The following is a 26,887-nucleotide window of genomic DNA, read 5'->3' on the forward strand; positions in this document are numbered from 1 at the left end:
TATTTCAGGCTTGCTGATACTTCATTAGAACTGAGGAAATAAAAGGGCTGAAATCCCCTCCTTTCAAGTTCAGGGCACACCACATCTTTCCAAATGAAACAGGTGATTTAATATGTACTTTTTTTTACAAAAATTGAGTATGCCATGCTTCCTATTTATGATGGGGTCTCTATCTTGGGGGATACCAAGTGCAGGCTTGCTGATCACTTCATTCAGTCTGCTTATATAACTTTGAGATTTGAAACATTTCATTCCAATTTTCGATTTTGCACCGATTCTGACTTTCCATTCCCTAGCCTAATGAAGGTCAATGGAAGCTTGAGAACCTCAACTTTTGAGTTAACTTTGTACATTCTTCTAGGCGAAACAGAGGCAGCCACTTGAAGTCAGAAGCATGCCTTTCTCCTGGAGAGAGCTGTTAAGGGCATAGGTTGTAGCAGTAGAAAAGTTTAGATTGCACAACTTCCAGGCAAGTGTTTGGTAAGAAATTTGCAGGTTATTAGAAGCTGATAAAACTGAAGTTCTCAGTTCTGCAAGTACTCATGCAAGATGATTCCACAGTTTACAGGTCAGAAACTGTGTGAATCAGTTAAGTAAACTTAATTTAAAATGGTATAATAATTTCTGTAGATTTGAATTGCTATACAGTGCTGGGTAATAGATCTGGATGTTTTAAGATTTTTGAACTGTGTTCTATATCCAGATAGCTTGGTATATCTTTGTTTTTCCCTTTGTGTAATGAACGTCTGTAGCATGTTGACATGAGGTAATAGAATTTATCTGTCTTTCAGAGGATGATAAACTAAGACAAAGATCCCATGCAGTCAGTTTTCAATCTGCAATCTGGCCTGTCTGTTAATGCTATCAGCTGAAACTAGATTTTAAAAAATTCAGATTTATTTTTCCTGTTTTGTTCCCAACATCCAAATAATTGAATTAGGCCTTACCTCAAATGTGTGAATAAATTACATTTTGTGCACATAAGCATTTAACCCTGAGCACGATTATATTAAAAGAAGATTTATCTTTATTGCGTGAAGTTGTTACTTACTTTTTAAATGGTAGCGGTTGCATTGGTAATGACAAGTTGAGATATGTTTGTTTTATTACAGCTTCTGGTGGTGACAAAGAAATAGTTTCTCATATCAGTCAACATGGTGGCAAGTGGCCCTATTGGTTCAAAAAGATGGGTGAGTCTTTCAAGAAGGAAATAATCTGTCTTGAAATGTTGCCTTTTCACAAAGGACATGGGATAAAAGCTTAAGTCATTGTAGACATATTAATAATATTTTCTTTCAAACACATTTGCACAAGATGCTTAAAATATGCAACAGAATTTTTTTTCAATGACAATACCGTAAATATTTATGGCTAAAGCTAAATGCTTTGGATGCTAGCAATCTCAAATAAAAAAAACAGAAAATGTTGGAAATGCTTAGCAGGGCAGGCAACTTTTATGGAATGAGAAACAGTTGTGTTTCAGGTGTCAGAACAGAAAAGTTGACAATGTAACATGTTTTTTGTATGAGATAGGAAACTTAGATGGGGTGGCACAAAAATCAAAAGATTTTCTGATGACGGTTGGCAGGGGGATTTAAAAGCAAAAGGAATGATGTTAAAAGGCAATGGCATGCAAATGAAATTTAAATAATCAGTCTGAATCTCCTTTACCTTGCCTCATCCCCTTAGTCATTTAATTCTTCCTAATTACCACTTTATTACCTAGACAAATTAAAAATAATGAACCATGGTCACATTGTGTTGGAAAGGTCTTTGATCCCCAACTGTCTCTGAGGATATAATGTTTTTAAAATACCTATTGGATAGTTAGGTTTGTTAGGAGGAACATTACAAGGACTTCTGTTATGGTTAACCAGAGAAGCTGTTGATGGATGATAAACGCGATTTATTTAAAATTGTTACTGGTATAATTACGGATTTGTCTGAGATTTTATTTAGAAAATGTATTCTATATGTTCACCTTTCTGTGAAACAAAACTACTCAGTTTAATATCTTCCTGTGCCTCAGTATGTGCTTCGTTTGCTGTTAGAGAAACTGAGGTCAGTGTTTGAAAGTAAAAAGAGCCTGGCACAGTCCATAATTTCATGGTTCCACAGTATCAATTTGATATATTTGAATTTCACTTTAATCTAGAAAATATTAATAAACTTGGAAACTACACATTAAAACTACAAGTGGTATTGAATGAAAGTAATGCGGACACATATGCAGGGAGGTCTCTTCCGAGCAGAATCTTCAAATTCACTGTTACAGGTAAAGAATCAATAATATGATTATTGTCTTATTTTCCATATTTTTAATGTATGTGCATTCTGCTATAATGCATGTTTCATTAATCCAAATTCACTATAACATGATTGGCAAATTGGGGACACTGTTTCTAAAGTACACAGTTTTAAGCATGTATTGGTTACAATGCAATTCTGACCCAATTGGTTTAAATGGTGCTGCCATTACATGAATTTTTCATAACATGGGATTATACGAGAACAGAGTTACCACATTATAGCAGACCTAATTGTGCCGGGCGAGTGTTCAGTAACTTGTATTTTCTTCTTTTTGTACTTTGTCATTTTCTTTGTAGTTGTGGGAATATTTTTGTTTTAAATAAGCAAAATGTTAGCAATGAAATTACAATATGGCCATTTGAAGGATTCAGCATTAGCTTCAAATGCACTTCATAACATTTACTTTTAATTTTCTATAATCTTTATGATTTGTGCAATTGTTGGTGAAATATTTTAAACCTTTGATTGCTCTGAAGTACTTATTCACCAGTTTTCTAAATGTGAACCAAGTATGGCAGTACGTCATTCAGTCCCTCGTACCTTCTTCATCTAATAGGATCATATCTGATCTGATTGTGACCCAAAATCTGTCTCCTTCTCTACTCCTGAAAACTTTTTCCTTTGCTTACCAAGTGTCTATTCACCTCTATTCAAGACTGAACTTACACTGCCTTTTGAAAGTGTGTTTGAACTACACTTGACCTTCTATGAAGAAACATTTTGACTCATCTGTGTTTTAAATGGGTGCACCTTGATTTTTAATCAGTTGATCACTAGTTCTATATTCTCCCACATGAAGGAACATCCTTCACGTGGAAGAATATAGTACTTGTGATCAAGCCTATTGTATCAAGCCTGTCTAACCTTCCCTCAGGACAGTCCTCCCATTCCAGGTTGTAATCTGGTAAATAAAGGCAAAATTCTCTGATACTGGAAATTTGAAAAAACAAAATGCTGGCTGCAACTCTGGTTTGGCAGCGTCTGAGGAGGTTGCCTCAACACACATGCATCCTTCCTTATACAAATGGATCCATATTGTATACGGTTCTCCAAAAATTGTCTCACCTGTGCCCTATATGACTGATGAATTACCCAACTAATGGTAACATTTTATTAGCTTTCTTAGTTACTTGCTATACCTAAAATACTTTGTAATTCATTCTGTAGGACACCCAGATACCTTTGAATCTCAGCTCTGCAGTCCCTCACCATTTAGATAACATGCTAGACAGTTGAGGTTGCAGCTGTGATATCTGGCGCATGCCACTAATGGTCTTTCCAACTTGTCAAGGACACATTGTGCATTCTGTCTGTTTCTTGTTGATAACCAACATGTTAGCCACAAAAACTTTTATTTTCTGTAAAAACCGTTTTGGCACTGTATCAGATGTTTTTGGGAAATCTAAGCACAGTACGCCAATTGTTTCACCTTTATCCACCTCAAATGTTACTTTCTCAGAGTTCCAGTAGATTGGTTAAACAAGAATTTTGTTTTCAGTAAACATGATGACTTTGCTTGATTATCTGGAACATAGAGCTAGTGCCCCTTTATAACTACTTTAATAATAGCTTCTAACGTTTTCCCTATGTCAGGCTAACTTTCTGGCTTTTTGCCTTTCCCTTTTGAATAAAGGGAGTACACTTAAATATTTTCTAATCTATTAGGACCTTTCCTAAATCTAAGGAGATTTGGGAATGTTACCAAAGCAAAGCAATTCCTGCAGTAGTCTCTTTGTTTGGCCATGCTCCGTTTGTGCTTTGCATTCCACTGAGGATATTCCATTTAGGGATATGTACAAAGCTGTAGAAGTGAGGTATACTGTACTACCTTGCTTAATGTAACAGGACCAGAAATTCTGAGGCATCAATGTATGATTGAGAGGTATTAGTTCAAATCCTGCCAAAGCTGAGGCATTTGAATTTAATTATACCGGAAGTAAAGAGCTAGTATTACTTGTTGTGAAACCATTAGATTATTGGGAAAGATTTATGACTGTCAGGTTGCAATGTTTGCTTTAGATACTGTTTTGGAGGATTTGGTGATCAGCTTCCTAGTTTAGCTTTCCTGTTTCTGGGGAAAATCTTTGTTGGTAGCTTAGTGTGGTACTTGATCATCTGAATTTGATGGAATTTTAATGTTTTTTTATAAATTCTTAGTTCATATTTAATGTCAATCAGCTACTAATTCTATCCGAGAATGCAAAGGTAAGTTGGGTAATAGAAGGGTCTATGATCCACTCCATTTTTATATTAATGGTTGAACTCGGCGCATGCCTAAATGATATATTAAAGAATTTATTAAGCATTGTTTGCATCCTGTTTTAATTATCCATTTCTGAATCTATTGCATAAAGATATATTGAATAGTTTGAAATATTTTTACATTCAGTTTGTAACGTTATTATGCAAAAATGTTTCAAGACAGCACTATATAATTAGTGAAGCAACTCCTCTTGCCCAGGATCTTGGCGTGAGAGCAGTTAACAGTCATATTAGGATGGGTTGGAGTCTCTCGTAAGTCTCACCATGGAACGCCCATAGTTTTGCCTCATGAATTAGTTGGGTTTTTACTGAATTCACTAGTTTCATGATCCTTAATTCCAGATTTTATAGTTAGTTGCCATCAATCATAATTGCATGGGGTTGAACTTCTGTGAATTACTGGTTCAGTCCAATGGATTATTGGTTTAGTAACACAATTGCTACATAACTGTTACATCACTGTACTCTTGCACTTGCATGCTTGTGCTCTTCAGGAATTTCAACATTAATTTTAATTATTCAAATCCTAATCGCTTGAGTTAAAGTTTGGAGACTTGCTTACTTGGAAATTTTCTGTTTTCTACTACAGTTTTTCAAGGCTCATATAGCTTTCAACTAAGATATTAAATTTGAGATTAATCTGTTTTTTCTGTTCAGAGGGAAAACCGTATAAATTTACAGTTGGATTGTTGGATCCTCCATTTCGCATTGCTGTGCCTTTCAACATTCCTCTAGATTTGCAAGATGAATTTGGGCATTCTACACAACCAACCTCTGTTATCAAGCCAATTGTGGAGGCAAGGTATCATGTGTATAACTTTGTAATGTATTATAACTCAATATTTGCTGTTCTTCTTTAAATTCTCTCTCCCATTTCTCCTTTCCTGCTTTCCCTCTCATATCTAAACAGTATAAACAGAGTCTTGATTAAATGGTTGATCCTCATTGTGATGATCAACTTTCATGATTTAAGACAAGTATTGAAGAAATTTGATCACATCGCTAGTCTTAGAGCATCTGTGGAACAATTTAAAATACGATGTTGAAATAAATTAAAATTATGGTCACTAATATACCTGCACAATTTAAAAAAAAAACTTCTCCAGTTAATTTGTTTCAATGTTAAGTCACTTGCACAGTTGAGACCTGAATTATTGTGTGTCAGTTAAGGCAGATTCAGTTGTGGTTTTCAAAAGAAATTAGATGTTTGTCTTAAGGAGAATTTGCAGAGTTATAGAAAAAGGCTGGTTGAGTGGCACTAGATGAATTGCTGTTGGTGAGAGCCAGCATGAATATGATTGATCAGATTATGCTCTCTAGTGCTTTAATTGTATGATCCAATGAGATTTGCCATTTTTGGGTGAGGTTTTCACCTTGCAATCTGATGAATTTCGCTGATAAATTGAACTTTGTTCATGTATATTTGAGAAGAACGATGCAAGTTAAATTTCTAAAGTTGTCATTTCGTACAGATTGAAGGAATTGAGAACTAAAAAGAAAATTGTGCTGAGATATGACGTTCCTGAATTTTGCTGCTATAGAACTCTGGTGAGGTGAAGAAAGTAGATATGTTGAACATTAAAGCATAGTAACATTAGACTGTTTGATCCTTCAAGCCTGTTCCACCATTTAGTAAGACCATTGCTGATCTGATTGTCACTTTCCTCTGCAGTCCCATAACCCTTGATTCCCTTATAGATCAAAATTCTGATTCAGGAGAAAGTGAGGACTGCAGATGCTGGAGATCAGAGCTGAAAAATGTGTTGCTGGAAAAGCGCAGCAGGTCAGGCAGCATCTAAGGAGCAGGAGAATCGGTGTTTCGGGCATAAGCCCTTCTTCCTGAAGAAGGGCTTATGCCCGAAACGTCAATTCTCCTTTTCCAGCAACACATTTTTCTGCAAAATTCTAATTCAGCCTTGAACATGTTTGGCCTCCACTATTGTCTGGGAAAAATAAATACGAGTATTAGGCACCCTCAAAAAGAAGAAACTGCTTCTTACATCTGTCTTACATAGGTGTCTCTTTATTTTAAAACTGTATTCCCTAGTTCTAGGTTCTTCTGCAAGTGGAAACAAAATCTCAGCATCTGCACTGTCAGACTCCCTCGGGAGTTTTGTATGCTTCAGTAAATTCACCTCTCTTTCTTCTAAATTCAATGAATATAGAACCAACCCACTGAATCTTTCCTACTGAGAAAACCTTTTCATCCCAGTAATCATTCTAGTGAACCTTCTTGGCACTACTTCCAGAGAAAGGACACTAAGCGTCCTGAAACGTAGAGACTAAAACTACACAGTACTCCAGGGGTGACCTCAGCGGTGCCCTGTATAGTGTATAATCTAACTCCTTGGAAAAACCTATATCCTCAGGATCAGAAACAATCATAAAACTAAGATGATCAGTAATGAAGCACTGCCTAAGTAGTTCAATTAGAAAACAACTCTGAAAAACCTGTTTGATTGGGGCCTATTGAAAATGACTAAATAACTTGATAAAGAAAGCTCCGAGCTTAAAACTGATAGCCACATCATTGGAATCTCAAAAAAAAATTCTGTTTATTGAATAACTTTACATAGTTGTGTGTGAACCAAACAGGTTTGCACAAAATTAAAACATTTGTATGGAAAAGCAAGAGCATAGGGACAGGTATAAGCCATATAGCCCCTTAAGCATTTCTGCCATTTAGTTGGATCATGGCTGAGCTGTTTGTGAATACCACCTGCTTGCCTTGCTTCCATAACATTTAGCAAACAAAATCTATCACCATTCTCCAGTTTGAAATTTGTTTTTCTAGCCACAACAGCAGCTTGAGAAGAGTTCCAGAGTTCCATTTATGTGGAAAAAAAAGTTTTGACACCTCCCCTAAATAGTAAACTTTATTTTGAATCTCCAACCTCTCAGCTTGAATTCTTGCATCAAATGAGAGAGGTTCCTCTCCCTCTCTTTCTCCCCACAACAAATCCATTCACCATCATAAACACTATTTTGTTTTCTGTATTCAGGGAATGCAAACTTAGGGTTTTCAACCAGTCCTTTAAGTTTAATCTTTTCAGCTCTAGCATCGTTCTGGTGAACCTGTGCTCCACTAAATCCCTTCTAAGATCATGTCAATTTCAGACACATGATACGCAGGCTCAGTGTTGAACTCCAAATAGAGTCAAACCAGAATCAGTACAGGTACAGCTGTAACTTCCATTCTTTGCATTTACCAAAATAACCTTCAGATGTTACATAATGAAAATAGCGCACTTTGTTGAAATTTAGAAGGTTATGGCGTTATTTGATGGAAGTTTACAAAATATTAGGGGGAACCAGTGAATTAGGTAGGCTAGGAATTAGAGACCTAGTCTAAAAGTTAAAACCTTTTTGCAAAAGATTGCAAATACAGAAAATCTGAAATGGAGCAGAAAATGTTGGAAATGCTCAGTAATTCAGATATAATCTGCCGGGAGAAAAAGTGTTAACATTTCAAGTTAGTGATCTTTGTGAACACAGAAATAAAATTAATGTTGAAAATGTTTAAAGCAAGCTTTAAGAGCTAGGAAAGTTTATTTTGATCAACCATGATGTAGAATGGCAGAACTTGTTCAAAGGGCTGAATGGCCTATTCCTGCTCCTAAGTATCTAAATTTATTACTTTTAAAATCTAAGGTGAGTAAATTTTTATTAATCAAGGAATGAAGAGCTATGAGACAAAAACAGTTAATGGGACTAGGTCACAGACTCAGCCATGATTTGATTCAGTGCAAGATCAGGCTAAAGGGGACCCTTCTGTCACAATTGGCCGAGGAATAGAAAAATGGTGAAATCTTTCCAAATTATTGATTTTAATCAGACCCGTGCATCATTGCTGTTGATACTGCGTATGAAAATTTAAATGTTCATTCAATAACTATAAACTAATTTATGTTAATGATATCGTATGGCATATAACTCTTTCTAATTTAAGTGTGCCTTGCAGTGGGTTAGACCTACATTATGAAGCCTTTGTGGCAAAAGGAACAAGTTTCATCATTAAGGGTGTAACAGCTCGGGGCTCTGTGACCACTTGCCAAGGCAAGGTATGTTTAATTATAATAACATCTCTAAATCTTCATTCTAAATTTTAATCCTTTTCATGTTGCGTACTGTTGTACATAATTGTCTTAACATGTAATACTAATTGTATGATGCCAATATCTAGATTTATTCCTGATTTTACTTTTTATTTCTCATTATCGCGTAGTAATTTTGGCACCATGATTAGAATTATCTGCAAGTGAATAAACTTTTGTATTGCTTTTTTAATTTGGAATAGTCTTTTGATTCTGAGGGGGTTTAACAGGATCGATGTTGAGGGGATGGTCCTCTTAAGGGAAGTGGTGGATAGAATATAGACGTAAGGGACGGCATTTTAAAGTAAAATTATTTGATTTAAGTTGGATGTGATAATGAGATTCTTCATCTTTGGCATTATCTACTTGAGAGTGCATTGGAGACTAGGTTAGATAGATTTTTGATCTACAAGTGACAGAAGTATGAGCCAGGCAAGATAATACAGTTAAGGCCATAGTCAGATCAGCCATGAGACTGAATGGCCCTCCAGGCTATAGGGACCAAATAGCTGATTGTGTGTTTTTCTTTATTATTGTATTATTTCTCTGTAGAACTTCACTCTGAAAGTTATCCTCCCTGGATTGAAGGAAGATTCGCAAACATTAAAAATTAGACTGTTGCCTGGTAAGTTTCTAAATTTCTCAGATTGATCAAGGTATATGAATCTTTCATGTCTATGAAATTTCGTTTGTGCATTTACAAGTGATGGCATTTATGTACATTTGTAATTGAATTATTCTGGATTGGTTGGTTGCCATATATGATGTAGTCAAGAAGCTGATTTGCATAGCCTACCAGCCATATTTTAGCATGTCGCTGAAGGAGTCAATGGGACACTCCTCTTTAGCAAGGGCCACAAATTCTCTCAATTCTGTACTACTGTCTGCTGCAATTTACCTTTCCTGATCAGTATTGTTGTTGGCATTCCTACAGTTCCAAATGACATAAGATTGACCTTTCTCTCTGTATATAATACAAACTCATGGAAAACCTTAAGGTGGTCACTCTTGATGCTCAAAAATGCATAATTTACCTTAAAGGTTTGAGAAATAGGTGAAGTCAACTGTTTCACGCTGCTACTCTGTATTAGTAATACAAGTGATGTTTGCTCTGAGCTGGATGCTGCTATCAAGCTAAACCTAGATATGAGTATCTGAATTTCAGTACTAGTGTGATGCCCAATGACCACAATGCATACCAAAAAATTAACCGGTCATATCAAACAGCGTGCTCCTTCAGCTGCTCTCAGCAATTAAGGTACTGGCAATACCCAATCAACCTATGCTTGCAAAACTGACAACACTATGTCTAAAATCAGAAGTGATTCTGCAATTGGATGGTGTTTGTTCGATAATCCTAAATTATGTATGAGAATTATGCTGACATCCAATTTAAGATTAACTCGGGCTCACAAGGTGGCAGATTTGAGTGAACTGGAAGTGACATGTTAATATGCATGGCTCTATTCTTTGCAGATAGTAACATGTATATGCAGTGTGATTGTCTTAATACAACAAAATAGGTAACAACTATTCACTAGTTCACATCTCAGGGTATTGCTGTGACCAATCAGAGTAAATCTACCTGGCTTAAAAGTTTAAAAAGCCCAGCTCCTAATTTTTGGCATTAGTGGGTCCATTCTCCCTGTTGACTCATGTGTCAATCAGAGTCCACTTGCCAATCAACCAGCATTGTCCTGTCATGTAGTACAAATATTGGTTTCCTAACGAATTTGTACTACGCAATATAATGATGAAAGCAGGAGAAAAACTCCAGCAAACTTTATTTTTCAGCAATACTCAATTTAAGAAATATTCTAAAACATTTTGGAACAGTATTAAATGTAGAAGTATGTAATTTATTTACAAACCTGAAAATTCTGGTCAGATAGCTCCCTCCTATGTTTGAATTTTCTGTTTGATATTTCATGCTGAAAGTACTTTTTTTTTTGCTGATCTGTGGGTGAGTGAGTGACCCAATGTAATGATGAGTCGGAGCAACTATTTTGGTTATTCATCTTGCTTGTAAATTAGTTCTGCAAAACGCAACAGTATGTTGCATTGAACCACAGTGCCTTTGGCAAGATAAGATAAACAGTGAAATTTATCACAACTTGCTATTTGATGAGCTTTGCTAAAAATACATTCAAGTAATGTCCGCTACAAAATGCGGCTTAAGTGATTGTTTTGCTAAGTTTGATGAACTGTCAAGATTCTGCTCATATTCAGGTGTGAAGATCCTGGAGAGGTTTTGTTGCCTGTGGTTTACAGCTCAACACTGGAGAACAGGATGGAAGAACATTTAAGGGGATGAAAAAAATGAAAATTCTTGCAATGCAGAACCTCTAATACTGTTTTTATTGTAGGTCCACCTCGTGAGCTGAGAATTAAGCCAGATTCTAATAAAGTGGTTATTGAAAATGGAACCACCTTCCCTTTCCAAGCTGAAGTGCTGGATGAAGCAGGAAATATTACAGCGCAGCCCAAATTGGTGGTACATTGCAAGGTAAGTGAAATCTTCAGTTGAACTCGTGATCTTGATTTTGTTTTGTTTTTAATGTCACCATTACCTATTCGCCTGATCTGTCTTCCTGTCCAGTATTTTGTAATGCAATTGTATCAAGTAATTAGAGTAATAAGAAATCGACATCACAGAAAAATGCCCTTCAGCCCATTGAGGCTGTGCTGGTCAAAATCAACCACCTAACTTTTCTAATCCATTTTCCAGCACTTGTTTATCTCGGCATTGCAAGTGCCCAACTAAATACTACTAAAATGTATTGAGAGTTTCTGCTTCTACCATCTTTTATAAGCAGTGTGTTCCGGATTCTGAGTGAAAAACTTTTCCTCATCTCATCTAAACCTTTTGCCCCTTCCCTTTAAATTGTGCCCTTAGCTTTTCGTCCCTCCATCAAAGGGAAAATTTAGTCCTGTCTATTGTCCTCATAATTTTATACATGTCAACCTTAGGCTCTTACCTTTGTTATCAGTCTCCCATGTGGGACCTTATCAAAAGCCTTGCTGAAGTCCAAATAGACTACATCAAATGCCTGACCCTCATGTGCACACCTGGTTTCCTCCTTGGAAAAATTCAGTCAAGTTGGATAGATGTAAACTCCCCATAAAACTAGGCTGACTGTTGTTGATTAATCCCTGCTTCTCCAAATGTAGATTAATTCTCTTCCTCAGAATTGCTTCTGATAGTTTAACCTCAGTGATGGAGAAACTAACTGGATGTAATTTCCTGGCTCATCTCTTGTTCCCTCTTTGAATGATGGAACAACATTGGCTGTCCTCCAGTGCTCTGGCACCTGTCCTATAGCCTGAGAGGAATTGAAAATTATTTCAGTGCCACTCGTATTTCTTTCTCACACCTTGGAACAGCTTGGTAAACATTTTATCCAGACCTGGAGATTTATCCAGTTTTAAACCTGCCAAACTGCTGTCAACTCAATTCATCCTATCTGTCTGTGTTGATTTCTTCAAGCATATCAGCGTTCTTCTCCTTGATTTCTACATCCACATTGTTGCTCTCATTCATGGACACCGACACACAGTATTCATTCAGAATGCTACATACATCCTCTAGCTCCATTCACAAATTTCCACTGTAATCCTTAATAGGCCCTATTCTTTATCAGATCCAGCCCCTGATACCCTCATCCCGTGCATGAAAAGCTGACAAAAAGCCTTTTGTTTCAGATACTGATTTGAGTCATTTTACTTTAGTACACAACAAAAGATTCCATCATTCTGGACTTTTTTGGAACTAAAGCAAAAAGAGAGATGGTTATAATTACTGTCTCTTCAGTTCTTTGAGTTTACGGAATATACATACTATTTTATCAATTATTTTGATATCTCATCATTATTTGCCTATATTACTATGTGCTTTAATAATTTGTATACTTTCTTTTCAGTTTCTTGGTGCCCCAAATTTACCTGTGTATACAGTGGATTGTAGTAACACTGGTACTGGAATTTTAACTGGCCCTGTGATACAAGTACAGAATATTAAGAAAGACCAAACGCTGAAAGCAAGAATTGAGATATCAGTAAGAATTTATTCTTGATTTAATTTTCTAATCATTAATAAGTCAACAAAGAGCTATTTAAAAGTTTGGTATCTTCTTGGAGCTACTTTGATGAATTATTACATCCACCTGTTGCTATCATGTTACATTTGGGTTATTAGTTTGCACTTACTGGAGAGCGAGGTTTTACAGAGAAACTAATGTGAAAACCAGGGAAGTTTTGAGTTAAACTTTGTGGTCTGTACTGAAGCAAAGTTTGACCTAAATAGAACTGAGTTTCTTCACAAGTTTGTCTTTGATTTTAATTAAGCCTGTGTTGGAAAATAGTTAAATATGTGAAATGAGATAGGTTAAGTATATGATGTGGATTATTTATATAGTATTGAAAATTTCATTTCATGTTTGCACAATAGTCAATTCTACTCACTCAACCTGATGCAAAGTAATAGCCGAAGGCACTGGATATTGCAAAGACTGTATACCCTAACAATATTCCAGCAATAGTGGTAGGTTTGTGCTCCAGGATCATCTTGAACTAAAAAAAGCTGTTCTGGTACAGTTAGGCTATAAGGTCCATTGAGTCTGCTCTTCTGTTTAATGATGGCTGATATGCTTCTCAACCCCATTCTCTTGTCACCTTCCTGTAACGTTTGATCATCTTACTATCAAGAACTTATCTCTGTCTTAAATACTTCGCTTGGCCTCCACATCCTTCAGTTGCAATGAGTTCCACCGTTTCACCACTCTCTGGTGGATTGAAGAAATCCCCCCTCATTTCAGTTGTAAGGGATGTCTCTTCACTCTGAGGCTGTGACTTCTGGTCCTAGAGTCTCATACCATTGGAGCCACCATCTACATATCCTTTCTATCCAGGTGTCTCAGTATTTTGTAAGTTTCAGTGAGATCCCTCCTCATCCATTGAGTACAGATCCAGAGTCCTTCTCCACTTCTCATATGACAAGCCCTTCATTCTTGGGATCATTCTTGGAACCGCCATTGGATACTTTCTAATGCAAACACTTTACAAACTGCAAATAATATTCCACAAAATATCTGACCAGAGCCTTTTGCAACCTCAGCGGTACGTCCATGCTGTTTTATTCTAGCGCTCTTGAATTTGATGTTGCATTTACTTTCCTTAATGCCAACTGAACCAGCATGTTAACCTTAAGGAAATTCTGAAGTACAACCCTCAAGTCCCTTGTACTTCAGATTTCTGAAGCCTTGTTTAGAAAATGGGCTATGCCTCTTCTTCTCACCAAAGTGCATCACTTCACATGTTCCCATGTTGCATTCTGTCTGCCACTTTGCTCACTCTCCTAGCTTATTCAAGTCCTTCTGCAGCCTTCCCACCACCTTGACATAACCTGTTCCTCCATCTATCTTTGTGACATCTGCATACATAGCAACAATACTCTGTTTCTTCATCCAGGTTGTTAATGCATAACATAAATAATTATGGTCCCAACACTGTCTAGTCATCAAATGCCATCCCAAAACATCTCTATGATCACTCTGCCTTCTGCTAGTCAGTCAATCCTCCATTCACGTCAGTCACCTGTCCCTAACACCATTGCATCTTATCCTAGTTAGCAATCTCCAGAACGGCAACTTGTCGAAGGTTTCCAGGAAGTCAAAATAGATTATGCCCATTTGTTCTCCCTCTTCAAACTTCCTTGGTACTTCCTCAAAGAATTTTAACAGATTTGTCAGGCATGACCTCCCCATGTTGCAGTGTTGGAAGCTCAGGTTCTTGGTTCTTCAATTGAGCTGGAGTTCCTTAAGCAACCATGCAATAGATGTGGTCACTATAAACTACATAGGGGTCCACCAGTTCCCACGTCTTGCAGGCCTTTAATATGTATTTTTTAAAACTTACTACTAATCCTTTAGTTTGGAATCTGCAAATATTTCTCCTATTCACTTTCCATCTGAAAACAATCTTTAACTAATAGTCAAGTTAGCAGCCAATACCAACCAGTGAACTTCACGGTTTTCCTGTGATGTCACTGTTTTGTGCTGGATGTCCGATCATGGGCTTCAATTTAGCCTGTAAAAATACCTTACAGCCGAAGAGCCAAAAAAGCAAGCAAAAAACACTTCTTCCTTTCTGTACCAAATTCCCATGCTGCTTCCATAGTTTTTGAACTGTATGCTCTCGTGGTTCATGGGTCCATGTGTCAATCTGGATGTGATCTCTCCTTCCTTACCATGTAAAACTTACTCCAGCTGCAGCTCAGTCACACACAGTTGGTGATACTTCACGTAGGCTTGCACATGGTATGTCCATGACTTCACATTCTGGACGACCAACACTCCACTTGGCCCTTCTGACTTGCCAAAAGGAGTTCCTCAGGCAGTGTGTGATGTCCAAAACTATCTTCAGCTACTTCATCAACAATCTTCCCTCCATCGTAAGATTAAAAGTCTGGATCTATGCAATCCAACAAAATGTTTAGCACCACTCATGTCTCCGGTATTAAAACAGCTCATATTCATATACAACAAGACTTGGAAAGCATCAAAGCATGGGTTGATAAGTGGCAAGTAACATTCATGCCTCTCAGTTGCCAGATATGCTTCCTCATAGGAGACTGGTTAGCAAGGTTAGATCTCATGGAATTCTATAGCCATTTGAATACAGAACTGACTCGAAGGTAGAGGGTGGTGGTGGAGGGTTGCTTTTCAGACTGGAGGCCTCTGACCAATGGTGTGCCACAAGGATCCATGCTGTGTCCACTACTTTTTGTCATTTATATAAATGATTTGGATGTGAATATAGGAGGTATAGTTAGTATGTTTTCAGATGACACCAAAATTGGAGGTGTAGTGGTCAGCGAAGGAGGTTACCTGAGAGAACAATGGGATCTTGATCAGATGGGCTGAAGAGTGACAGATGGGGTTTAATTTAGATAAATGTGATGTGCTGTATTTTAGAAAAGCAGATCAGAGCAGGGATTACACACTTAATGGTAAGGTCCTAGGGAGTGTTGCTGTATAAAGAGACCTTGGAGTTCAGGTTCATAGTTCCTTGAAAGTAGAGTTGGAGGTAGATAGGATAATGAAGAAGGCTTTTGGTATGCTTTCCTTTATTGGTCAGAGCATTGAGTATAGGAGTTGGGAGGTCACGTTGAGGCTGTACAGGAATTGGTTCGGCCACTTTTGGAATATTGCGTGTAGTCCTGGTCTCCTTCCTATTGGAAGGATTTGCCAGGATTGGAGGATTTGAGCTATAGAAGAGGCTGAATAGGCTGCAGCTCTTTTCCCTGGAGGGTTGGAGGTTGAGGGATGACCTTATAGAGGTCAATAAAATGTGGGTGGCACGGTGGCACAGTGGTTAGCACTGCTGCCTCACAGCGCCGGAGACCCGGGTTCAATTCCCGCCTCAGGCGACTGACTGTGTGGAGTTTGCACATTCTCCCCGTGTCTGCGTGGGTTTCCTCCGTGTGCTCCGGTTTCCTCCCACAGTCCAAAGATGTGCAGGGTCAGGTGAATTGGCCATACTAAATTGCCCGTAGTGTTAGGTAAGGGGTAAATGTACGGGCATGGGTGGGTTACGCTTCGGCGGGTCGGTGTGGACTTGTTGGGCCGAAGGGCCTGTTTCCACACTGTAATGTAATCTAATCTAAAAAAAATCATGAGGGACATGGATAGGATAAATAGACAAGGTCTTTGCCCTAGCGTAGGGAAGTCCAGAACTAGAGGGCATAGTTTTAGGGTGAGAGGGGAAACCTATAAAAGAGACCTAAGGGGCAACCTTTTCACACACAGGGTGGTACGTGTATGGAATGACCTGCCAGAGGAAGTGGAGGAGGCTGGTACAATTACAGCATTTAAAAGGCATCTGGATGGGTATATGAATAGGAAGGGTATAGAGGGATATGGACCAAGTGCTGGTAAATGAGATTAGATTAGGTTAGGATATCTGGTCAGCATGGACGAGGTGGACTGAAGGATCTGTTTCCATGCTGTCCACCTCTATGACTCTGACTCCATAAGAGATGGGTATGTTTGATATTGTTTAACAGTCATTGTTTGATACTTCTGTTGCATGAATGTTACTTGTCACTTATTGGCCAAAACCTAGATATTGTTCAGGTCTTGCTACATATCGGTATGAACTGTTGCAGTATCTGAGATCTCATCATTGGTGCTGAACATTTTGCAGACATTGGCGAACATTCCCACTTCTGAATGATGCAAAGTACTCTGCACACATTCCCACGTTTAACTTCCTCATAAAGAGAAGCTCACAGAAGCAGCTGGCGTTGAAAAAGCCATATATTAGCATGATTTTCTACTGTGTCTAATGAAATGCAGATCTTTTGATATTTCTGAAAAAAGTCAGAATAACGAAATAATATTGCCTCTTGCCCTAATTCGAAATTCTGAATGATACCACTATATATTTGCATTCTCTCACCAATCACTCATCAATACACTCCTTGTGTATCAGAACTACCACTGTCTCTTTAAACCTACGTGTTTTGGTTTTGCCAGCTTATCTACAATATATTAAGATTTTTCAGATTTTTTTGGATATCATATGCATATTGTGAAATACAGTACATTTAACTCTGCTTCATTACTTCCATGAATATACTAGCTATACACGTTGCAGTTTAAAAATCTGCTATTATTAATTGTTATTTTATGAAGTGACAATTTTGTCTTGGATTTTGTCTCAAAATTCCCCATTGTTGCTGTTGGAATGTCTGTCACTGAGTTTAATAGTCATTGCTTTTTTTTTTAGAGCAGAGTGTAGCAATTTAAGATAATTGTTGTAAATATTGAGAGCAGTAAAGGAATTGAATCTCATAGAAAAATATAACAATATAATCCTCATTTGGATGGTAATTGAGCACTTATAGAATACGTTCTACCAATTGAACGAAGACATACAAGATTGCCCAAAACTTAGCCTTTGGATATTCATAATGATGGATGTGGATTCTGCTCAAGAAAGGAGCGAAGGATGAACTAGGAAATCAGGCTAACGTCACTAATTGTTAACGTATTTTGTATGAAATTTGAAATTGCATACGTTGTCCTAATTAAGTTTTATTCCACGTATGAAATTTTGTGAATACATATACTTCCATGATCCACGAGGCAATTGTTGGGGATACATCTACTTACATTGTTTCCATTATTTAGCGTTTTACATTCTGAAATCCTTAAATACTATAGCACTCCAAGAAAAATATTAATTATATCAGGATGTTTTATAGCATTTTGCTTTTAAAATGACTACTTCTTTGTCTAAATTTTATTCAACAAAAAATGTTTGATTCTCAATGTACAGAGCTGTAAAGATGTGCCAGCAGTGGAGAAGATAATTAAATTGCTACCGAGCACTCAAGTTACAAAGCTTCAGATCTTCAGCATAGATGGGCAAAAAGCAATTCCTATTAAACATCAGGATGAAATTGACTGGATTGCTGGAGACGTAATTCACCATCTTATCTTTCGGATGTATGATGAAGGCGATCGGCAAATTGTTGTTAATTCATCTCTCGCAGAGAAAATTAAGGTAGACGTAGGATTCTTACTAATCTTTACTAGAAATCTCTTTCAAATATTTGTATTATATTTTTAGTTTAAAATGCTACATTCAATATACAACTGCACAAATATCACTGCAGAAGACGATTTGGTCATCATAGTCAAAAAAGTGTGGCGCTGGAAAAGCACAGCCGGTCAGGCAGTGTCCAAAGAGCAGAAAAGTCAATGTTTCGAGCATAAGCTCTTCATTGGGAATCATTCCTGATGAAGAGCTTAGGCTCGAAACATTGACTGTCCTGCTCCTCAGATGTTGCTTGACCGGCTGTGTATTTCTCGCACCTCACTTTTTGACTCTGATCTCCAGCATCTGCAGTCCTCACTTTCTCCTATTTGGTGGTCATGCCTATGGCATTGGGAGCTCTTAAAGTTGAACATAGTCATCTAAAGGACTTGACAATTCATTTGTGTAATTCCAGCAAATTAATGGGCCATAGCTACCGATCAGAAATATTGTTGTAGATGTTGCTTCTGATTATGGTGATCATTGCATGCATACCTTCCTTCACCCGTCTGGCTGGGGCTTCAGATCCCAGACTGAGGACAGCAATCCACTAGAAAATTAGTGAAGATTTGGGGCTTGGATACCATTTTTTCACCCATCAGCTACCCTATTCATGTAAGTTTCTAAGAGTAGGTGGCTGAATGATAGAGTGGTTGGCAGTATGTGGCTGTCAAATCTTGAGTGGTGGTGCAGGGAACGTTTGGTTATATTGTGTTAATAATCTGTATTATATCAGCAAATTAACAGTATAGGACATTACAGCGCAGTACCGGCCGGTTGGCCCTTAATGTTGCAACGACCTGTGGGACTAATCTGAAGTCCATCTAACTTACACTATTCCATTCTCGTTCCTATGCCTATCCAGTGACGATTTAAGTGCCCTTAAAGTTGGCATTTCTAGTACTGTTGCAGGCAGTGCGCTCCACGCCCCTACTACTGAGTAACGAAACTACCTCTGACATCTGACCTATATCTGTCACCCCTCCATTTAAAGTTATGTCCCTTCATGCTAGCCATCACCAGCTGAGGAAAAAGGCTCTCACTATCCAACCTATCTTATTTGTCACCTCTCAACCACCTTCTTTCTAACGAAAACAGTCTCAAGTCCCTCAGCCTTTCCTCATAAGACTTTCCCTCCATACCAGGCAACATCCCAGTCGATCTCCTGTGAACCCTTTCCAAAACTTCCATATCCATCCTATAATATAGTACCAGAACTGTACGCAATACTCCAAATGTGACCGCACCAGAATTTTGTACAGCTGCAGCATGATCTCAGGGTTCCAAAGCTCAGTTCCTCTACCAATAAAAGCTAGTATGTCGTATGCCTTCTTAACAACCCTATCAACCTGGGTGACAACTTTCAAGGATTTATGTACTTGGACACCGAGATCTCTGTTCATCAACACTACCAAGAATCTTACCATTAGCCCAGTACTCCTTAATCCTGTTGCTCCTTCCAAAGTGAATCACCTCACACCTTTTACATTAAACTCCATTTGCCACGTCTCAGCCCAGCTTTGCAGCTTTTCTAATTCTGTAACCTAAAAAATCCTTTGTCATTATCCACTATTCTACCAACCTTAGTGTCATCCGCAAATTTACTAACCCATCCTTCTATGCCCTATCAAGGTCATTTCTAAAAATGACAAACAACAATCGCCCCAAAACAGATCCTTGAGGTACCCACGAGTAACTGAACTCCAGGATGAACATTTACCATCAACCACTACCCCCTGTCTTCTTTCAGCTAGCCAATTTCTGATCCAAAGCTCTAAATCACCCTCATTCCCATGCCTTCGTATTTTGTGAAATAGCCAACAGTGGGGAAATTTATCAAATGTGTTACTGAAATGCAAATACCCCACATCAACTGCTTTTCCCTCATCCACCTGTTTGGTTACCTTCTCAAAGAATTCAACAAGGTTTGTGAGACATGACCTACCCTTCACAAAACATTGTTGACTATCCCTCATCAACTTATTCCTTTCTAGATGGTTATAAATCCTATTTCTTATAACCCTTTCCAACACTTTACCGACAACCGAAGTAAGACTCTCAGGTCTGTAATTTCCAGGGTTGTCTCTACTCCTCCTCTTGAACAAGCGAACAATGTTTGCGATCCTCCAGTCTTCTGGCACTATTCCTGGAGACAATGACAACATAAAGATCAAAGCCAAAGGCTCTGCAATCCCCCCACTCCACCCCCATCTTCCCAGAGAATCCTAGGATAAATCCCATCCGGCCCAGGCGGCTTATCTATTTTTACACTTTCCAGAATTGCTAACACCTCCTCCTTATGCATCTCAATCCCATCTAGTCCAGTAGCCTGTATCTCAGTATAGCAATTTCTCAGAAAGTAATACTTAGATTTAAAATAGGCAAGTTACTGGATACTGCACAGGCTGTCTGGCCTGGCAACATCCTAGCATTTAGTGCTAAAGACATAACCTGGAGAACCAACCAAATTGTTCTATCACAGTTGCAATATTGTCATGTACACTCAAATATGTAGCCTTTGCTTCTGAAACTTGGTTATTTAGAACTGTTTTCTACCTATTTGCTTGATCAAGCAGATTTAAGCCCATTCTATCATAATATCAAACCTGTTTCGTTACCACCTTTGCAAAATCAGAATCAGAAACACATTGTATAGTTTCTGTAAGTGCTGTCTTCCAACTCATTCCTGTATTTTTTTATATTGTTCCTGCTCAAAAACTTAATTCAATTTCTTCTTTTGTAAAATGTCTTTTTTTTTTCCTTTTGCTGGTTCTATTGCAAAAAAAGTGAAGATTTCAAATTAATATATTTTCAACCAGAAAAACATGGCTAAACTGAAGCTCCAATATATTGCAGAAAATCACAGCAATCTACGTGTTGTAACTTTGCTCAAATGACCTCAATAATTTAATTAAACATCTTAATTGTAGGTCAACTGGACCCCTCGGGTAAATAGAGAACACTTAATTCAAGGATTGTTGCCTGATGTTAAAGTACCATGCTCCATTAAGGATGTGCGTTACTGTCAAGTCTCCTATCAAGATGATCACATTTCATTGGAAAGTGCATTTACGGTCAAGTAAGCTGAAAAACTCTTTATTTTGTATTTTTGTTCAATTTTTAATCAGGTCAGTTAAATGTATAATTAAAACAATGCAAATACTCAGCAGGCTTGGTGGCATGAGTTGGCATTTCTACTTTGTGACAGTTTAACAGTGAAATGTACAGTTCAGTTGTAAGCAGTTGCAAGAATGAATGGAACAGTTATTTTTCACAAACAATTACTTTCTTTCTGTTCCCATGCTGTAATTTGTATTTAACCAGTTAATGAGCTATACAATGTGCACCATGGATTTCCTTGTACAGTGCATAGCATAGATTATATAATAACAGGTAAAATCTGTATTTGTATGACACCCTATCATACCTCAAACATGAACTTCAAAGAAATTTTATTATGAACTGCAGTGGTTATGCAGCTAAACACAGCTACTTTGCTGTTTTTGAGATATTGTGTGCAATGAAATGAATCACAGGTCAATTTATTTTTGAGACTGAGGAGGGAGAAGTGTCAACAAGGGCACGAAGAAGGCTTCTATTTATTGCTATGAAGTGTTTATCAATTTTACATCCATAAACTAGGTAAAGGCTTATCCTGATGTAGTCCATTGTCCGTAGGACAGCAGGGCAGCACTCTGACATTGCATTTCTGTGCTTCATTCATGGAGTCAGCTGGAACCTTCAAACCTTTGAGACAACATTATTGAACCAAACTTGAGAAACTGATTTTCGAGGTCAAAAACTCAGATCTTTTTTAAACTACTGTTGAACTAGGATTTTTAGTTGTATTTTGGCTATCCAGAGCTTGTAAAACAAAATATAGTAGCAAAACTTCCAACTTGAGGTCATGGTGGGTGTTTTTTGGTGCGAAGGAAAGTTGGCTTATGAACCCTATTGTGTGGTGTTTCTTATAAAACTGTCACCTTTGTTTTATGACACATACTGGAGTTGATTTCTGAATATTGTTTATTTCCAGAAGTATAGCAACGTTTTTAATTAACCGGCACCTTTGGAACCAGGAGTGTGCCAGTTGATTAAATATTCCGGTTGATCAAGAGATCCATGTAATAAATGTAAAAGCACACATGAAATAATAAAATGTAATGCAGAAGGTATGCATGTCACTGTTATTTACAGCATAAATCACTTAAATAATAATGCAACTTTGCTTTAAATAAAACTTATTGGCAGAGAACCTTTTTACTCTTGCCCTCAACTGACTGCTTGGATATCGTGGAGATAGTGATATTACAGTAAACGTTTGGTATTTTAGTTATATAATTTTTTGCCGGCTTACTGAGAGTACTGGTTCTGAGGGTGCTGTTTAAAACAAAGTTTGCTGTAGTATGATATAGCAATGTAAAAGGAAAGTTTGAAAGGTATTAAAGAGCAGATCAAATTCTTAAAAACTAGAAATAAGGAAGAGAAATTAGTGATAGTACAACTAACATGGAAATGGAGGCACTGGCATTCTTCAAATACTTTCTGGCCAAGCTCGACTGACGTTTTTATTTTGAATAATTTATTTGGTATCAAACTGATTTAGTTGGACCATATTTACGGGAATTATGAAACTTGTGCTTAAAATAATCTTCAGTGGAAGAATACTGTTGATTTGTTATATTGTGACCTAATATTTGTTGTAACAGGTTAAAAACCTGAATCTTGGCAGAAATGCAGTTAAGGAAAAGTGAACTTTTCAACTAATAGTGTAATTTATAACTTTGTTTAGGCCACAGCCAGATGAACCTAGACTTTTGAAATGTTCATTGAAAGGATTAAGTACTGTTCAGATGGGTGAAGAGCTACAAGGAGAAATACGTAAGTTCTGTATTTTTAATTTTATTTCTCATAATTATACAAAGTATTTTGTTTGCTATTTAATTTTTAAAATTTCTACTTCTGAAACCTTGCGGTTAAAAGCAGCATGATTTCAAGCCCGACTCCTAATATGATAAATTAGACAAGATAGTGTAATATTCAACTTTTTCTGATTGCACCATGGAACTAACTGTTAGTTAAAACAACTAGTAAGCTATTCCATTAAAACTATAACAGATTGTCATAATTGAAGATAGCAAGTGTACAGGCCTAAACACAAACGTTTGAATTCCTGATCAGTATTGAGATCTGCTGGATCTTGTCATCTGTTTAATTTATCTGTGTTCAAGATGTAGAGTTCAGTTATTGTTGAAGATGATGGAATTTCTATGCTTTTAACATGTTTTGCATGCAAAATTATAACTCATCCTCATATGGGGAGGAAATAATGACTAAGCAAAATCAATAGAGGCATTGGTCCTTTTCAAAAATAACTTACTTTGGTTTGGCGATTTCACCCCATTGATGTTTGTGAAGATTTGTTCAAAATCGTACATCGTAGTTTGTTTGTTCATTTGTTACGATAGTAGTTGCACGCAAGCGTCTTCAACTTGCAGTTTGTGTCCTTGCTATGAAGGCTGTCAGTTTTATTTATTTTAACTACTTCTGCCCATGACTAAAACATGATATCTTTTTATTTTGGTGTGAACTGTACCTGTTTGTAGCTTGTTTTTGTTTTTGCAAACTTCCTCATATCTGTAAGAGGATAAAATTCACTTCATATTTTTTATTTGTTTATGTTTAAATTTCTTATAGCTCTTCCTTAGACTTATTCTTTTAAGTGGCCTTATTACATTTTTTAAAAAAATGAAATTTCAGTGCTTTTTTATTTGTTGCTTCGAGCTTCAGTACTGTTTCTTACAGTTAGGTCACTGCATGGTTTAGGTCACATTTATAGCATCCTGGGAAATGTTACATTGCCTGATTTGTAAGGGCGATTGTTGGATTTCCTTATTGAAAATCTCAGCATATGGACAACTTAAAGTCACGGAATGAAAATTAAATTAAAATTAAGTAATTTTTAATGTCTTCCCATTACTTAATTGTCACAACATAAAATAAATTGAATTCTATTACTGTTCTTGGAACAAAAGAACACGTGGAAATGTTTTCAATTTTGGAAAAGATGCTGTGCAACAGAAAACTTGCAAATTTTAATTGTAGTATAATGCCTTACTCAGTGTTTAGATTACATTACAGTGTGGAAACAGGCCCTTCGGCCCAACAAGTCCACACCGCCCCGCCGAAGCGCAACCCACCCATACCCTTACATTTACCCCTTACCGACACTACGGGCAATTTAGCATGGTCAATTCACCTGACCTGCACATCTTTGGACTGTGGGAGGAAACCGGAGCATCCGGAGGAAACCCATGCAGACACGGGGAGAACGTGCAAACTCCACACAGTCAGTCGCCTGAGGCGGGAATTGAACCCGGGTCTCAGGCGCTGTGAGGCAGCAGTGCTAACCACTGTGCCACCGTGCCGCACACTAATTTTGTATTATAACTATGAATCTTTTTTAATGGCTAATTGAGAATGATTTGTTAAAGTTCCTCTTTAATGTAAAATATTTTCACTTCTTAGATGCAACACTTTCTGACCGACATGGCAATCAGATTCAAACCCTGACATCATCTTGTGTAGACTTATTGGGAGTAGCTGGAGAAGGACTGGACAAAAGTAAACTGAAAGTGACTTGGCAGGTATATCAAATAGTCAAATTTCAAGAAACTCAGCATTTTCTTTTGCAAGGAGGTGTTGCTATTCATTTGAATTGAGTTTGGCACTTAGAACGTTGTAAAATTTCTTCTACGGTATAGTTGATACGCCATTATTTTCACAAACCATCCATCGTTCAGTCCAAAGGAAGAAAGGCAAGGTTATTCAACCAGAGTTTGAGGGAGTGGTGAGTGTGCACATTTTACAAGAACCGAGTTTGCCATCATTGTAATATGACCTCCTGTTACATGTAATTAAGTTTGATCTAGCTTTGTTGTTAATATGGCAGTAATTTTCACAGTACTGTCCTTGCGTAAAATGTTATTTCTCACTTGTCTATTTAGAATCCTTGCATTAAGCTCTAGCGGTTTGACTTTATCTATAATTTCTGAGCAAGTACTTGTATACGTTTCATATCCAATATTTTGGCCTGGCCTTTAAAATTTGAAGTGGAATTTCACTGTGGAGCAATTTATTTTCTGAATCAAATTCTTGGGGTAAATCTGGACCACACTTTATTCCAGTAAAGTTTTATTGAGTGTTTTATTCAGTGAGTATTAGAATTAAAGTCGTTTGTCTTGAATATATCCTGATGTATGTGCTTACGCAATGCGACATCATTATGTATCCCTAACCTGTGAGTATTCAACTTCAGAGATAATATTGTGTGATTCTCTTTGTATCTTGTTGTGATTGAGTTTGAGTCTTCTAAGTCCAATAGTGCACCTGCATACTGATAGTCAGTAAAGTCTAACGTACACCATTTTGTTATCAGAGACATCCAGGGCACAAAAGTTTTCACATTTTCCAACTCACATTTGTTAAGTTTTTGCCCATTCATTTAACCTGTTCATATCATTCTGCAGACTCTGTCATCCCCAGCACAAGCCTTCCCATATATTTTTGCAAACCTGGTGACTGTACATTCAAGCCAATACTGACCCTTGTAGCATTCCACCACTTGCAGGATGTGATCACTGAAAATGCCACCCTGAATCAGAACTCTGTCTTGTGTTAGTTAACCAATCTACTATTTCTAACACAGTGGGCTTTAATTAAGTAGCTTCGTGTGTGGTACTTTACCAAATGCCTTCGAGAAATCCATATATTGTGTTCACTGCTTCCCCTTTATGTATCCTGCTTGTTACCACTTCAAAGAATTCTAACACATTTGTCAGGCATGATTTTCCTTTGTGAAGCCACACTGACTGCTTGATTGCATATTTCTGATCTGCTATTACATTCTTTATAATAATATTCTCTCAATAACAGATGTTAAGCTATAGTTACCTGTTTTTGTTGTCCTCCCTTTTTAAATAAGACCATAAGACATAGGAGTGGAAGTAAGGCCATTCGGCCCATCGAGTCCACTCCGCCATTCAATCATGGCTGATGCGCATTTCAGCTCCACTTACCAGCGTTCTCCCCGTAGCCCTTAATTCCTCTAGACAACAAGAATCTATCAATCTCGGCCTTGAAGACATTTAGCGTCCCGGCTTCCACTGCACTCCGTGGCAATGAATTCCACAGGCCCACCACTCTGGCTAAAGGTATCACACTGGCAATTTTGCAATCCTGCTGGGACCTTTTCAGTTTCTTAGACGATTACTACCAGTGCATCCATTATATCTGTAGCTACTACTATTTAATTTTCTCAGATATATCCCATCAGCACCAGGGGACTTGCTGGTCTTTGGCCTTATTCATTGCCCCTGTATCTTTTTTCTAGTGATAGGTTTAGCTTATTTCCTGTCCTCCTTTTGACCCATGATAAGTTAATATTTTTGGATTGCCATTAGTATCTTCTACTGTGAAGGCACACAAAGTATTTATTCAGTTGCTATGCCATTTCTTGGTTTCCAATTATTATTTCTTCAGCCTCTCTCTAAGGGACTCATGTTAACTTTGGTCCTTCCCTCTTTTTATTCACTTAAATAAGTTCTTGTTGTGAGTCTTGA

General features: G+C 37.5%; 1 protein-coding gene across 2 annotated transcripts in view; it reads left to right on the forward strand.

The window, feature by feature from the left end:
- Positions 1 to 26,887, forward strand: part of smchd1 (structural maintenance of chromosomes flexible hinge domain containing 1) — a 129,531-nt gene that overhangs the window by 41,284 nt on the left and 61,360 nt on the right. The window contains exons 18-28 of one of the 2 annotated variants that reach the window (XM_043688217.2): positions 1,113 to 1,190; positions 2,156 to 2,275; positions 5,230 to 5,374; positions 8,522 to 8,633; positions 9,219 to 9,291; positions 11,033 to 11,172; positions 12,587 to 12,721; positions 18,006 to 18,233; positions 21,197 to 21,345; positions 23,059 to 23,147; positions 24,795 to 24,913. In XM_043688217.2, the coding sequence (XP_043544152.2) occupies positions 1,113 to 1,190; positions 2,156 to 2,275; positions 5,230 to 5,374; positions 8,522 to 8,633; positions 9,219 to 9,291; positions 11,033 to 11,172; positions 12,587 to 12,721; positions 18,006 to 18,233; positions 21,197 to 21,345; positions 23,059 to 23,147; positions 24,795 to 24,913 (1,388 nt within the window). The remainder of the gene's footprint in view (positions 1 to 1,112; positions 1,191 to 2,155; positions 2,276 to 5,229; positions 5,375 to 8,521; positions 8,634 to 9,218; positions 9,292 to 11,032; positions 11,173 to 12,586; positions 12,722 to 18,005; positions 18,234 to 21,196; positions 21,346 to 23,058; positions 23,148 to 24,794; positions 24,914 to 26,887) is intronic. The other variant, XM_043688218.2, reaches the window with a different exon arrangement.

Source organism: Chiloscyllium plagiosum, unplaced genomic scaffold, assembly GCF_037043375.1.
Source record: "Chiloscyllium plagiosum isolate Xiang-an unplaced genomic scaffold, Cpla_swu_hap1 HiC_scaffold_4, whole genome shotgun sequence".
Classification (NCBI taxonomy): domain Eukaryota; kingdom Metazoa; phylum Chordata; class Chondrichthyes; order Orectolobiformes; family Hemiscylliidae; genus Chiloscyllium; species Chiloscyllium plagiosum.